Below are 16,458 nucleotides of genomic sequence, written 5' to 3'. Positions count from 1 at the left end.
GCTGGCATTCATTCATTTCTTAGAGTCTTACCTATTCACTTTCGCTCCTAACTTTGTAACACATTCCTTTTCACAAACAGAGAAGGTGATGATTAGAGAGGGTATGTACCCCACCCACCAAGTTCACACACATCCGATGGGAGAAACCTAATTTTAACCCGCACGGCGCGCTACACTCGGCAGTCCATCGGTAGAATTTACAAATGGCCCGTCTCAGCCACAAATATGTGGCAAGTTCCGCCCAAATTGTGCAACTTCAGGTGATTTTTTTTTATTTTTTTTTAAAAGATGATCTAAAAAAAAAAAAAAAGATCTAAGAGCTAAAAAAATTCCTTGAACCACACAACTTCAGGACACGATGGATTTTGTTGATTTTCATCCAGGTTGAAATTTCAGGGTAACAAAGAGATGCCAGGGGAAAGACACCGACTCTCGGTGAAGGGCTATCAGATAGGCTTCCAGGACAATAAAAGGCAGAGGTAGAGAGGGAAAAAACAAAAACAAAAAACAAAAAACAGTTTCGAATGGACCTAGCTACAATTCGGAGAAATGCTTCAAAAGAACCAACCCATCAAACCGTCCCCCTTTCCAAAGGAGGAGGACCAGATAAAGGAGAGCCTACGCTAACCGCGGGACCTTAACCCCGCCCACTTTCCCCCCCTGCCCGCATCCAAAATGGCGCCCTTGGCTTCCGGCCTCGGCAGCACGCAGGCTCCGGGAGCCTCTTCACGCCCTCTCTATGGTAGATCCTCCAGCCCCGCCCCCGACGTGCCCGGGGCGGGGCTTGGCTGGAGGTGGGGAGCGGGGATCCGGAAGCACCTGAGCTGGGCCCCGGTCTTCTGTTTGTGTGGTGCCCGAGGGGTGTTTGCCCGGCTGGAGGCCGGGGGTCTGAGGTGTCCTCTCCGCGGGCCTCCGGGGGGCAGTCTGGAGGCTGCCGCAGCTGGGCCGCGGCCTGGTGCCCTGTAGGGGAGCCCCCCCTTCCTCCGACCATGCCCACGGCCGCCGCCCCCATCATCAGCTCCGTCCAGAAGCTGGTTCTGTATGAGACCAGAGCTGTAAGTTCCCGGCGGGGCGCAGTGGGGCGCGACGCGGGGCGGGGGGGTGTGGCGGTGCAGCATCCCTAATCCCAGCATCAGCCTCCCCGGGGCCCCAATCCCAGATCCCCCTCCTCGGGTCCCTAATCCCAGATCCCCCTCCCGGGTCCCTAATCCCAGCATCCCCCCTCCCCGAGTCCCTAATCCCAGCATCCCCCCCCCCCAGTCCCTAATCCCTCATCCCCCCTCCCCGGGTCCCTAATCCCAGCATCCCCCTCCCTGGGTCCCTAATCCCAGCATCCCCCCTCCCCGAGTCCCTAATCCCAGCATCCCCCCCCCCCAGTCCCTAATCCCTCATCCCCCCTCCCCGGGTCCCTAATCCCAGCATCCCCCTCCCCGGGTCCCTAATCCCAGCATCCCCCTCCCCGGGTCCCTAATCCCAGCATCCCCCCTCCTCGGGTCCCTAATCCCAGTATCCCCCCTCCCCGGGTCCCTAATCCCAGCATCCCCCCCTCCCGGGTCCCTAATCCCAGCATCCCCCCTCCCCGGGTCCCTAATCCCAGCATCCCCCCATCCCCGGGTCCCTAATCCCAGCATCCCCCCTCCCCGGGCCCCTAATCCCAGCCTTGGGCGGGAGTCTGAGGGAGCTTCGCCTTGTCCCCGCACCCAGGGCACTGCTGCTTTGGCTTGTCCGTGCTTCCACGGAAGAGTCACGCTTGGAACACGCTGGAAACAGGTGCTTGTGGCATCTCGGAAACTGTTCACGAAGTTCTGAACGAGTTACTGGGTTCTTTTAAGAAAACTTTCAGATTAAAACAAAACAAAACTTTCAGAAAGTCCATTAGCGGTCTGCCGTTCTCTGCTTACAGTACAGGCAAGAGTATGAAAAAAATATTTTTGACTTTTGAATGGGTAACTTGTGTGTGTTCATAGTCCGCGGCATACCAATCACTAGGATTGCTGTTAATGATGTGCCTTTTTTCTTTTTAAAGGATTTTATTTATTTATTCATGAGAGACACACAGAGAGAGGCAGAGACACAGGCAGAGGGAGAAGCAGGCTCCCTGCAGGGAGCCCGATGCAGGACTGGATCCTGGGACCCTGGGGTCACGCCCTGGGCCAAAGGCAGACGCTCAGACACTCAGCTGGCGAGCCACCCAGGGATCCCCAATAATGTGCCCTTTTATTGCTAAAATACTTGGTTCTCCTTATTGGAAAGGGAAGGAAAATTTATTTTGTTTAAAGACATCTGTGTGGATAACATTATTTTGCTTTTCGTTGGACTGTTTTACAGCACTTTTTGTTTCATTACTTTGAATTGCCATGTCAACAACTTAGTAGTAGAATAAGATACGTTTTTGTGTTTAGAGTCTACTTCCCTAAGATTTATGGAAGTGTGCCTGTAGAAGTACATACTTTGTCATTTGTGTGGTTGGAAAATAAAGCGTAGCCTTTCTGATTTGAGGTCATGGTGATGTTAGGATCTGTGTTTAAAATTACACTGCATGCTAATAAGAATGCATATGCCAGGAGCCTTCCTGTTGTACCGTAGAGTGTTTTATGGGGCATATTCAGTGGAACTTGGGCTCTCTTCCATTACATAAAGTAGGTACCTAACAGTTTCTTGGTTATAACACGGTGCCAATAGCACATCTGCCTCAGGTCACAATTAGTGGAGAAACATTGCTGACCGTAAATTAATTTTTGTTGACGACTTCATTTGATTAGATCCAGCCCAGAAGATGGAATTATCTAATATTCATAGATATCTTCAGTTGTTCTCTGAGGACAGTCGTACAGACGTATTTTGACATTGAAACAAAACCTTCTGCTTTCTGTAGTGTGCTGATAAAATGTCCCTGGTTAGAAACATAAATACTATATTTAAAACACAGAAACTTCATCCCATTTGTAAGCTGAGTATTTATTAGGACTGGCTGAGATGTATGTTAGTGTTCTTTCAAAAGCACTACGGCTCAGCAGTTTAGCGCCGCCTTCAGCCCAGGGCGTGATCCTGGAGACCTGGGATCAAGTCCTGCGTCAGGCTCCCTGCATGGAGCCTGCTTCTCCCTCAGCCTGTGTCTCTGCCTCTCAATCTCTCTCTGTGTCTCGAATGAATGAATGAATGAATGAGTAAATAAGTAAAATAATAAAAAAAAAGCACAAAAGCACTACTTGTATTATGGAGCTCTTCTGCTTAGAAATCTTAAGGGGACACCAATAAAAATAAATAAATAAATAAATAAATAAATAAATAAATAAATGGAAAAAAAAGAAATCTTAAGGGGGGCTCAGCAACCCCCATTTGAAGACAGTAGATGCTGAATCTCTTAGTTTGGCATTCAAAGCCATATGTGATTTGTTCCAAACCTGTCTGGTTTTATATCTAATTTAATATCAACTCAACACCTATTTACTGAGGATTACCTCTGTGCCTTTATGGGCCTTGTTCTGCAGTAGAACTGTATTGCTTTCAGTTCCCTTCACCCACCCAGAGTATTTTCTGCTGCTGCTCTCTTTGTAAAGGCCCACCCCTTTCCTGTCATAACCTGCTGGTCCTCATAGCACAGATCTGGTACAGTGCCTTGCAAACAGTAGGCTTCCAGTGGATACTGGTTGTGAGTGTCTAACATGAAGAAATGTGTGTTCTAGAACTTGGTTGTTACCCCTCTCAGTCCTCTAAGCAATGGAAACTAACTCCAGCCAGTTTAGAGATAAAAGATGAGTTTTATCAGAAGGGTGCTGGCGGAGCCATTGCATAGAATCGCTGGAAGAGCTAATTGCCCAGCTTCTGGAAAGGCAGGAACAAGGCAGCAGGGTTAGAGAACCCATTCAGAGTGCTGCCAAGGACATACCATAGGTACTAGAAGAAGGAATCTGATTGACTCAGCTATGGTTGCGAATCCGCCCCCAAGTGGACAAATCATCACGGCCAGAATGGCGTCTGGCAGTACTAACTTTGTTTCCAGGAATGGTTGGCCCGGGGCAATCACCTTGAGAAATGTCTGCTGCATTTAATCTTTGAACCTTGGTTTCCTCATCAGTAAAGTATGTGATTCTTCTTTTTTATATATTTGACTTAAACATTTAAGTAGAGAGATTTATTTGAGTAATAAGCTCAAAGTTTAAGGGACATAAATAGCTCAGAAAAAAGCATAAAATTACTGGCCACTAAATAGATCCTAGGAATTAAAAAAAAAAAAAGAAACTGTAGCAGGTTGTATTAATGAGAATAATAGCTAATGCCTATGGAACTTCTATGCCAGCCACTGGTCAAAATACTCTACATATATTTTATTATTTAATTCTCATAAAACCTTGAAGAAGTAAATCCTATTACTACTGCTCTCACTATTATTCACTATTATTCAGTGAAGAGAAGAATGAGGCGGAGAGGACAATGCTGTTGGGAGTGTGGTCTGATACCTGATGCCAGGCATAGAGAGTTTGTAACTGGACTGGGACAGATTACTTCTAGAAACTGGGAGTCAGTGATTAGAAACTTTTATGGCTACTTGACGGAGTAATTGTATTCCTGATGAAACAGAGTTTAGAACATTGGGTTTGTGGTTTGTGTGTCTTTGGGGTTTTTTGGTTTGTTTTTAGCTTTTTTATTATGGAAATTTTGAACAAATATAAAATAAACAAAATAGTTTAATAAACTCCCACATATCCATCACCAGCTCCAAGATTACCTTTAATTTTTTAGAAGATTTATTTATTTTTGAGAGAGAGAGCATGTAGTGGGGATGGGGAGAGGGAGAGTCCTAAGCAGAGTCCATGCTGAGTACAGAGCCCCATGCGGGGCTGGATCTCACAACCCCGAGATCAGTACTTGAGCTGAAACCAAAAGTCAGACTCAACTGACTACGCCTCCAGGCGCCTCCCGAATTATCTTTATTAGCTATAACTCATTCTGCTCCCCATTCACCACTTATTTCAAAGTATTCTTTTTCTTTAAAATTTACATAAATTGAAATGCACAAATCTTATCTGTAGAATTTAGACAAGAAGTTACACACATATGTTAACCATACCACTGTTTTGCCCCAGAAAATTGTCTTGTGTCCCTATTCAGTCAATTGTCTCCTTTTCCTTACAGGCAACTGATATTCTCTCCTTTTTAACCTTAGATTAGATAGGCCTACTGAAAAATTTCATACGGGTGGATTTATATAGTACATATTCTGTTGAGCCTCGCTCTTTTTGCTCAGCATGTCTTTCAAGTTCATCCATGTTGTATCAGTAGTTTGCTCCTTTTTATTATTGAGTAGTAGCCCATTGTGTACATATTCCACAGTTCGTTTATCCATTTTCCCTATTGATTTAGACCATTTTCCATATTTAGGCTGTTGTCAATAAGCCAGCTGTGGACATTCTTGAATAAGCATGTTTGTGGATGTAAGTTTTCATTTCTTTTGGTAAATACCTAAGAATGAAATTGCTAGTCACAGAGGTGATGTAAGGTCGTATCATTTTACACTCCCATCAGCAAGGTATGAAAATCCCTATTGCTCCAAATCCTTGTCAGCACTTGGTGTTGTCAGTCTTTTTAGTTTTAGTTAGTCTTGTGCCTGTATCTCATTATGGTTTTGATTTGCATTCCCTTAATGACTAGTGATACTGAGCATCTTTTCACGTGCTTTTTGGCGGTTTTTACATCTTCCTTTATGAAGTGTCAAAGTCTTTTTGCCCACTTAAAAATAATTGGATTGTTTGTCTCTTTATTTGTTTATTTTTTTAAAAGACTTTTAAAAAAAGTCTGTCTCATGAGAGACAGAGAGAGAGGCAGAGATAAAGGCAGAGAGAGAAGCAGGCTCCGCACAGGGAGCCCAATGTGGGACTCGATTCCCCGACCTGGGATCATGCTCTGAGCTGAAGGCAGACGCCTGGGTGACTCAACCACTGAGCCACCCAGGCATCCCTCTTTATTTTTGATTTGTAGTTTTTTATATATTCTGGAATGAAGTCTTTGGGATACATGTTTTGTGAATATTTTCTTTCAGTTAGTGGCTTGCCTACTCCATTTTCTTCATTTTTTTCAGTATTACTGAGGCATAACTGATAAAATTGTAAGATATTTAAGGTATACAATGTGATGATCTGATAAATGTACGTATTGTATTAATGATCTTTTGATGAGCAAAAGTTTTTCATTTCAATGAAGTCTAATTTATCAAGTTTTTCATTTGTGGTTACTGCTTTCTGTGTTCTAAGAAATCTTTACCTATTTCTAGAGCACAAAGATATTTTTCCATGGCTTCTCTAAAATATTTATACTTTTAACTTTTACATTTAGGGGTGAGTTTTATATTAAAATAATTTTGTATGTGGTTGTATTACTTCTTGTGGTGTATCAAATTGCTCCAAAACTTAGTGGCTTCAGACGACAATAAATATTTCATATTTCACATATTTTCAGTAGATCAGGAGTCTGGGAAGGACTTAGCTGAGTGGTTCTGGCTCAGGGTCTCATGAAATTGCAGTTAAGGTGTCATCTGGGCTACAGTCATCTGAAGGGTTGACTAGGCTAGAGGATTTACTTCCAAGGTAGCTCACTCACATGCTTGGCAAGTTCAGCTGGGTGTTGACTAGAGGCTTCAGTTTCTCACCTCATGGGCATTTCCATAGGACTCCTTTAGTGTCTATGATGTGGCAGCTGGATTTACCCAGACATCCAAGAGAAAGAAGGATGTCTTTTGTGATCTATCCTCAGGATTCACATTCCACTGTTTCCTTAATATTCTGTTGGTTATGCAGGTCAGCCCTGTTTGTGGGCAAGGAGTATAAAAAGGCATGAATACCAGGAGATGAGGATCATTAAAGGTTCTTGGAGGCTGGCAACAGGGCTTGAGTTTCCATGCATCAGTTGTCCAGCCTCGTTTGTTGAAAATCTCACTCTTTCTTTATTGAATTTCTTTGGTACTCTTGTGAAAAATTAGTTGGATAAATGTGAGTTGATTCTTTTTTTTTTTTTTTAAGATTTTATTTATTTATTCATGAGAGAGAGAGAGAGAGGGAGAGTCAGAGACATAGGCAGAGGGAGAAGCAGGCTCCATGCAGGGAGCCTCATGTGGGATTTGATCCCAGCTCTCCGGGATCAGGCTCTGGACTGATGGTGGCGCTAAACCGCTGGGCCACCCGGGCTGCCCTATGTGAGTTGATTCTTAAACTCTATTTTGTTCTGTTGATCAATTTATTTTTCTTTATGGCATTACCACCTTATCTTCATTATTACAGTTTGATAAGAAGTCTTGAAATCAGGAAGTGTAAGCTTTCCAACTTCATTCTTTCCTGAAGTTGTTTTGACTACTCTAGATCTTATATGTTTACATATGAATTTTATAATCAGCTTGTCAATTTCTAATAAGCCTATTGGGATTGTGATTTGGATTACATTGAATTTATAGATCCATTTGGGGAGAACTGAATCTTAGTAATATTGAATCTTTTTTTGAAATTGTGAGGTTATTATTTTAACTGAAATATTTCTATAAATTAAAATTATTTAAAATGAAGATTTATTAATATTTGAATTTTTAAGATGTTTCTAATGTGTATAATTAATTTTATATAAAATGAAATTCCATGCCCATGACCTACTACAAGAAGATTTTCTTCTTTGCACTTTTGTTTCATTTATTTCTTTATTTAAATATTTGCTTGAATTTACCACTGAAGGCACTTGGGGCTGCTTTGTGGGACAGATTTTGATCATCAATTTCTATAGCAGCTGTAGGGTCATGCATATTTCCAGGTGCTCCTTGAATCACATTTGATAAATTGTATTTTTCTTTTTTCTTTTTAAAAGATTTTTATTTATTTATTCATGAGAGACACAGAGAGAGAGGCAGAGCAGGAGAAGCAGGCTCCATACTAGGAGCCAGATGTGAGACTTGATCCCGGGACCCTGGGATCATGCCCTGAGCTGAAGGCAGACGCTCAACCACTGAGCCACCCAGGCATCCCGATAAATTGTATTATTCAAGAAGTTTGTCCATTATCATTTTAGTTGTTGAATTTATTAGCGTCAAGTTGTTCATAATATTCTCTTGTTAAAATTTTTTGTTTTATTATTTTTTAAAGATTTTATTTATTTGAGAGAGAGAGGGAGTGTGTGCAAGTGGGGGGTGGGGGGCAGAGGGAGAGGGAGAAGCAGACACCCCGCAGAGCAGGAAACCTGATGTGGGGCTCTATCCCAGGGGATTAGGACTTAAGCCAATGGCAGACACTTACCGACTGGGCCACCCAGGTGCCCCTCTTATTAAACTTTTTATGTCTGTAGGATTTGTAGTAAAACTCTCACTTTTGTTCCTGATACTGGTATTTGGTGTTCTCTCTCATTTTTTATTGATCCATTTTGCTAGGCATTTATCAATTTTAGTACTCTTTTGAAAGAATCAGCTTTTGATTTAGTTAATTTTCTTTGTTGTTGCTTTTTATTTAATCAGTTTCTGTTCTTAGGCTTATTATTTTCTTCCTCTTGTGGATTGGGGATTAATCAGTTGACCTGTTTCTAACTTTATAAGGTAGAAATTTAGATCACTGAGATTTTTTTTCTTTTCTAATAGAGAGCATTTAAAACTGAAAGTGTAAATAGAAGAGTCAAAAGACTATGAGGAAAATATTAGTAGCCTGAGCACCAAATAAAGCAGTATGTTCCTATATACAAAGGGTTTGGAAATCATTCTGAAAAATAAAACACTCCCCAAAAAGGACAAGGATATGAATAGATAATCTGACAAAAGAAGTATGAATATAAAAAGGTAATACACCTTGCTAATAATTAAAGCAATAAAATGAAAATAGATTCCTATTTTCACCTGTCGAAATGGCAAAGATGTGAAAGATTGACAAAAGTCATTGTTGGCAAGTATATAACTCAGAATAAGCGCATTGTTATTTTGGTTGATGGGAGTGTATTAACTGATTACGAAAGAATTAGGGGAACAAAAGAGAGTGGACAAGATGGGCTGCCTCTTGCCCTGAGCCTTCATTTAGAAGGGTAACTGGAGAGGAAAGGGGGAGTAAGTTGGTAGATAGCATGCAGAAGGTGTAGTTCTGCCTTGTGAAAGGTCTGCTTCCTCCCAAAACTTACCTGTTCTCTCTGGTGCCCAGCACCCTCATGCTGCCCTTTGGCTCCTGTGGTGATGCCCTGGCCCTTGTCTGTGCTACGACCCAGACCTACAGGTAAACTAAGGTCACATCCAGCCCGACTGCTCGCATAGCGCAGTACAACTAGGAGTTGTCCACAGATTTAACAGGCTAAAGTTATGCTGGAGGAAACTGCAGTTTACTTTAGGTGATTTCCAATCTATAGCCCTTGCTTAATATATAATGCCCTAGAGGTCTTACCATTTCCATAAGTGATCATTTTATGGCAAATTAACATATACTAGTTGAGTTTAAAGTTGGTAGCTGAGCAGAAGTGTGGTGGATTTTTGTGTCTTCACCCCTACACAGGCTGAGGCTGTGTTCTTTACTCTCTAGCTCAAAATTGTTAGTACCTATGTATGTAGGTGTGGGTTTATTTAATTTCTACTTTGCTCCAAAGGCTTTAAGGAAGTCCCCCCCACCCCATCATACAAAATAGAATAAAATAAGTAAGAACCACATCATGAAGAATGCAGCTTCATTAGCCTGGATGTTAGCCTAAGTTTGTATAATGAGGGAACAGGACAGAGCAGTATAAGGGATTAGGGCAGGAAACCACAGGATATTAATTGGGAGAGAGAAGCATAGTGATTATAGCTGATTTCGAAGATGGGGTTTCCACTTACTTCCACATGGGATTTAAAGCTTCACCATCAGTAAAGCCCTGAAGCTGTGAAGAGTGAACTTAGAGACCTCCTTTTTGACTGTCAGTGGCTCATTTCTTTCGTGCTGCGGTACTGATTGTGGGGTTGCTGGAGTAGGTGAAGAGGCAGGCCCACAATACCGTTAGATTGTGAGAAGTAACTTCATGATGATCTTTAAAAATAATACCTTTATTCCAAAAGTTCAAGTGAAGTTTAACTTTAATTGAAGCTGTCAGGCAACCTAAACCTCTCTTTGAAGAAAGCTGATTTTCTTCCCTCAGATGAAAAGTGAGTGATTGATTAGCCTGTCATTATAAAAGGAGATAATAATGTTAGTAGATACTGAATTTCCTGTTAAATGGATTACCTGTTATATTCCATTTGCAGTTCATGTATATATTTTAGAAACACATTCATCTTCATACTAAGTCACTGCTGTTAAAACTACATATTGAAATTTTAAACTTTTTCTTCAACAGTGATACTTCTCTTTCCAAAGAGGGCCAGCTCAGTTCATCTTCTAACTTTACCGGGCATTTAAATGAAGCTTTCTCAGGGTATTTTATTTCTCTACCCCAATTCCTGCCAACCCCAGCTCCCCTCCAGCATACATACAAACACACACACAAATGTTTTCCCCAGCAGTGTTGAGTCATACGGACCTGTGTGCGCATGTGCACTCGGGCAGTCCATCTGGCACGTGCCTGATTTATGGAAATCCTGTACACTTCAGTTATTGCCCTCATCTGTTCCTTCCCACTTGCTTTTGGGCATTTATCTCCTTTTTCACTGTTTGAACTTCAGACTGTCAGTCCTGGAGATGGTCTTTCCTTCTTCCCACAATTCCTAGTTCTTACTAAGGACCTGCAGGGAATTTAACTCCAAGTTTCTCTGACATGTAAATCTACACTCAGCACACTACACAGTAGGGAGGGAGGGGCGTGGGTATTCTTATCGGTTTTATCTTCTCCAAGCAGTGGCTCAAATCTGGGCTGATTGCTCCCAAGGCAGTACAGTTGCTACCTGGGATCTCCCTTCACATCATCTGAGAGCCTCTCTCGTGATGATTTCCTTATTTTCCCAGGTCCTGCATCTTCCTCTTTCTTGATTTATGTCCTCATTTTGGTGGTGTACCTCCTCCAGTTGCTTCATGAGAAAGGGTTCATGGGCAGTACATTTTTTGAGCCTGTGCGTTCTGAAAATGGCCTTATCCCCATCCTCACATTTGATTGACAGATTTATTTATTTTTATTTATTTTAAGATTTTATTTATTTATTCATGAGAGAAAGAGAGAGAGAAAGAGAAAGAAAGGCAGAGACACAGGCAGAGGGAGAAGCAGGCTTCACGCAGGGAGCCCGTGGGACTTGATCCCAGGTCTCCAGGATCAGGCCCTGGGCCAAAGGCGGCACTAAACCACTGAGCCCCGCAAAGGCGGTGCTAAACCACTGAGCCACCCGGGCTGCCCTGATTGACAGATTTAATGTTGAATTAGAGATTGAAATGCATTTTCCCTTAGGATTTTGAAGGGAAAGCAACCCGTCTTCTGGTGTTGCTGTTGAGGATTTCTAATATTACTCCCTTCTTGATCTTTGGTTTGAAGCCTGTTCTTTTTTTTTTCCTATTTAGAAGCTTGAGCTATCTTCTTTTTATCTTCAATTTCCTGAAATGTTACACTCCTCTCTCCAGAGATAATAGACGCCACAAATTTCCACAGCTTTTGGAGGTTCTCTGGTATAAATTGGATTGTTTCTTGACTTCCCCACTGCCAGCTTAGAATTCAGCTTTCTTGGGGACGCTTTTCAGTTTCAAATGATTTTTGTTGCTATCTCCACTCTTCTCTTTGCCCTTAGGGCTTATGTCTACCAAAAAAAAAAAAAAAAAAGAACATAAAAACCTTTACTGTAATTTTAGTAAGGTGTTTGGGAGAAACAGAGGTATTGACTTTTTCATCTTTAACAGAAGACTATTCATTTGCTCTTCAAACAGCTGTGTTGTGGATTTTGCCCCCACCACATCACCGAGATTGTGCACAGAATGGCCACTCACAAGATCCTATTATCGGACTCCCTGGGCACTTCTGTGTCCTTGTCTTCCTTGACCTCTCAGCAGCAGTTTTTTGTTTTTGTTTTTCTCTCTTTCATTTCCTTTTTTTTAAACATGTATTTAGGGGCGCCTGGGTGGCTCAGTCAATTAAGCGTCTGCCTTCAGCTCAGGTCATGATCCCAGGACCCTGGGATTGAGCCCCGTGTTGGGCTCCAGCCCCACACTGTGGTGGAGAGTCAGCTTCTCCCTCTCCCTCTGCCTGCCGCTCCCCCTGCTTGTTATCTCTCTTTCTCTCTGTGTCAAATAAGTAAAATATTTTAAAAATTTTAATTTAAATTCAATTTAGTTAACATATAGTGTATTATTTGTTTCAGGGGTAGAATTTAGTGACTTGTCGGTTGCATATAATAGCCAGTGCTCATTACATCACATGCCCTCCTTAATGCCCATCACCCAGTTACCCTTTCCCCCCTCCACCTCCCCTCCAGCAACCCTCAGTTTGTTTCCTGGAGTGAAGAGTCTCTTCTGGTTTGCCTCCGTTTTTATCTTATTTTATTTTTCCTTCCCTTCCCCTATGTTCATCTCTTTTGTTTTTTAAATTCCACATGTGAATGAAACCATATTTGTCTTTCTCTAACTGGCTTATTTGCTTAGCATCATACCCTCTAGTTCCACCCAGGTCATTGCAACTGACAAGATTTCATTTTTGATGCCTGAGTCATATTCCATTGTATATATATATATGTATTATATATACATATATATATAATACATACCACATCTTTATCCATTCATCTGTCAATGGACATCGAGGCCCTTTCCATATCTTGGCTATTGTGGACATCGCTGCTATAAACATTGGGGTGCACATATCCCTTCAAATCACTATGTTTGTATCCTTTGGATAAATGCCTAGTAGTGCAATTGCTGGGTCATGGGGTAGCTCTATTTTTAACTTTTTGAGGAACCTCTATACTGTTTTCCAAAGCGGCTGTGCCAATCTCAGCAGCATTTGATAATGGTGTGACTGCTCCCTCCTTTTCCAAATGATCCCCTCCCTTTGCTTTGATGAATCATGCTGTCCTGGTTTGTTTGTTTTTCCCCCGAAAACACTGGCCTTTTTTCTCAGTCTTCTAAGCTAGTTATTTCTCTGTATCCAGCCTCTGAATAATTTTATATAGAGTGCTTCAGGCTAGTTTTCTTTGGGGCTCCATCTCTATTTTCACTCTCCATACTAGGAGAGTAAACCTAGGAGATTAAACCATACTAGGTTTAATCCAGTCCTATGACTTTAAAGGCCATGTATGTGCTGCTGACACACTCTTAAGATCTCTCCTCTGAGCTCTGGTCTCAGAAGTTCTCACTTGATCTCTTTGGGAATGGTGTAACCAGAAGTCTTTCCCCTCAAACCTGATTCCCTGCAGTCCATACCACCCAGGCTCAAACAAAAGTAATTGGATTATGTTCTTTAAAAAAAAAAAAAAAAAAAAAATTGGTGTAAAAGTTGATGGCTTAACTGCCCACAAGAGGGCAGTGCAGGCAAGTGATTCTATCCACAGCAAGGCAAATGAGAGAGCAGTGGTTTTCTTTCTCACATTAACAGGCTCCACATGAGGTCGCTTTTCTCTGCACAAAACATTTTTAGGATTCTTGGACCACTTTAGAAGAGAGAATGTGGAAAGATATACTGCTCCCTGTTTCTTTTTCCCCACTCAGATCTGTTTGTAAATTCTGCGAATTTTGGCTGTTGGTTCCTCTGCTTCAAGAGTCTTCGGAAGAGTCTGGATATGGGAGATGTAGATCTGCCCTCCCATGTGGGTGTTCTAAGGGCCATTAAGGCATTTGCCCACTAGCACTTAGGAGTTACATCCGTCTTAATGACAAACTGCCAATTCACAGTCCTATTGCAATTACTCTTTACATTTCCTAGGATCTATTAAAATTTTAGGAATTTCATTCTGGAATTTTACCTCCCTTAAAACTATGATGTGCTTCCTTACTGAGAGATTGACTTACCCAAAGAGGATGGGTTTGTGTAAACCTTGTAGAAAGTTACCTGGAAAATTAAATGATTCGTTTGTGGTAGGTAGTGTTCTTTTTTAAAAAAAGATTTTATTTATTTATTCATGAGAGACACAGAGACATAGGCAGAGGGAGAAGCAGGCTCCATGCTGGGAGCCCGATGTGGGACTCAATGCCAGGACCATAGGATCGCGCCCTGGGCTGAAGGCAGGTGCTAAACCGCTGAGCCACCCAGGGATCCCCAGTAGGTAGTGTTCTTTTACCTAATACTTTACCCAATGCCTGTGGAACCCGACTGTGCTACCAGAACAGAGGTAGCAACCACAGAGGATAGGGAGTCAGCCCTAGTCTCCCCAGGGCTTATAATTAAGTGAAGGGGGCAAACATGTCCTAAATAAATTTAGATAAGGCCTTCAGAAGTAAGTGCTATAGATATACGTGCTTTGGGAAGGAGCAGGTGATGAGAGAGGATTGTTGCAGGTGGACATGGTGGGTATCAATCATCTTATCTTGGCTCTGTACATGGAGTTCTTTTGAGAGGTCCTTCAAGGCCAAACTCAGCGTCAGGACACCATCCTCTGGATCACTTGCTCTCACCCTCCCCACAATGACCTGCCCTTCCTGTGTTGTCATCATCCGTTTCATCTGTCTGTTACAGCACACTATTCATGGTTGTTAATTTGCATGCTCTTCTCTCCTGAGGACAAAGACTGATGACTAATAGATTTGTGCATTCTCCCATTCTGGCTCCATTCTGGTCCAATATCTGTTTTTCTTTCTCCAGAGGACTCTTTTCCCCCCCTCTGTTTTTCTATCTCTAAATGCAATGGCATAGATTCACTAATATCTCAAAAAGTAAAGGGGAGAAAAGGAACTAACAGTCATTGAGTGCCTTCTTTGTGTTGAACACCATTCATTGTGTTAGGTTTTCTGTGAGCATTTTCTCGCTCAACCTCATTTCTCTAAAAAACTCACCAAACTGCTTCCCTTTCAGGTCTTTGCACTTGCTCTTTCCTCTGGTGGGGACTGTTTTCCTCAAGTCCTCAAAAAGGTGACTCCCTTCTCTGCTAACAAACATGTATAGTTTACACACCACCCTAAAAAAGTTAATTTTATTAAATTGATTACCACCCCCTTTCATTCAGTGAGGGGCAGGGTCTCAGGGACAGGGATTAGCTGAGGCCAGGCTGAGAATCTTTGATCTCCTTCTCATTGTCCTTACCCTTCTGACTGCTCCACCAGTGCATCAAGTCCTCATCACTGGGTGTTTCCAGTTAGTTTACTAATTTTTATTAACATTGCTCTAGTTCTACCTCATTATAACTGGCAGTGTCATTTAGACCTTAACCCTCCTAGGAGATAAGGGGTTCCATTTGTTTGGCTAGCTTTCCTCTTAAGATTGGGGTAATCAGTCATCTTTTAATTGAATTCATGTTTAGTAATTACAGACACCACCCCTCTCCCCTTCTCCCTGTCCAGGCATTAGCAGGGTGGTGCAGGGACTGGGGCATATGCCCCCAGAACCAATCATCTTTTAAAGTAGAGTTTTGTTCTGTATAGCCTGGAAGTCTAGATCAGACTTTTGTAAATGGATGTATACTTAATAACAAAAACTCCACCTATTTCTGCAGATCTAGTGTTACATCAATAAAACCAAGTTACAACAATGTAACCAAGCTCATATTCTGATAGACACTAAAATCCTACTTTTAAAAATCTAACCCATCCTTTATTTTTTTTTAAAGATTTTATTTATTTATTCATGAGAGACACACAGAGAGAGAGGCAGAGACACAGGCAGAGGGAGAAGCAGGCTCTATGCAGGGAGCCCGACATGGGACTCGATCCCCGGTCCCCAGGATCACACCCTGGGCTGAAGGCAGCAATAAACCGCTGAGCCACCTGGGCTGCCCTTACCCATCCTTTAAAGCTCAATTCAAGTCCTGATTCCTCTGACATTTTATGTACCTGTAGTACCACACATTAACCTTTCCTACTCTGAATTCCCATGGTCTGTATATTTCTGTTTGGCCATTAATCTAGAGGATCTTACTTGTTATTAAATTGTTTTGTGTATCAGAATGTTATCTGACCCATAAGATGGTAAGATGCCAGTTGAGTATAGCAATGTTTTCTCAATTTTTACTATGTCAAAAAAAGTGTGCCACTTTCAAGGACATTTTAGAGAAAAATATCTTTTTGTATTTTTCCTATTGGGTTTTACTTATTTTCTTAAAAATTACCCACCTTGTTTGAGTTTTCTTAAAAACACTTTCTTTAAATTTATGATTTTAAAAAATATTTTAATTATTAATTTTATTCTTAGTGTTTAAGAAGACTAATGCGGTCAGGTATAATGCACCACGGGAGTATTCAGGAAAGAAAGAATATTAATTATTTCCTGTAGCTTATCTATAAAAAGCCATTTGGGAAACTAACACTCATTTAAATCTTTTTATAGGACTTTGGGGTTTTTATTGCTATATAAAAGTCATTTTCAATGTTTTACAGAAAATTTATAAAGATTTATTTGATAAAATTTCAGTATTTTCATTGCTAT

At 41.6% G+C, this 16,458-nt stretch overlaps 1 protein-coding gene across 2 annotated transcripts in view; it reads left to right on the top strand.

The window, feature by feature from the left end:
- Nucleotides 1-188: 188 nt before the first annotated feature.
- Nucleotides 189-16,458, top strand: part of FIG4 (FIG4 phosphoinositide 5-phosphatase) — a 123,918-nt gene continuing 107,648 nt past the window's right edge. The window contains exon 1 of one of the 2 annotated variants that reach the window (XM_077902802.1): nucleotides 189-260. In XM_077902802.1, the coding sequence (XP_077758928.1) occupies nucleotides 204-260 (57 nt within the window). In that variant the 5' untranslated portion in view covers nucleotides 189-203. Of the gene's footprint in view, nucleotides 261-763; nucleotides 1,056-16,458 lie in introns of those variants that run through there. The other variant, XM_077902801.1, reaches the window with a different exon arrangement.

This window comes from Canis aureus, chromosome 7 (assembly GCF_053574225.1).
Source record: "Canis aureus isolate CA01 chromosome 7, VMU_Caureus_v.1.0, whole genome shotgun sequence".
Classification (NCBI taxonomy): Eukaryota; Metazoa; Chordata; class Mammalia; order Carnivora; family Canidae; genus Canis; species Canis aureus.
This window is presented reverse-complemented; position numbering and strand designations above follow the sequence as displayed.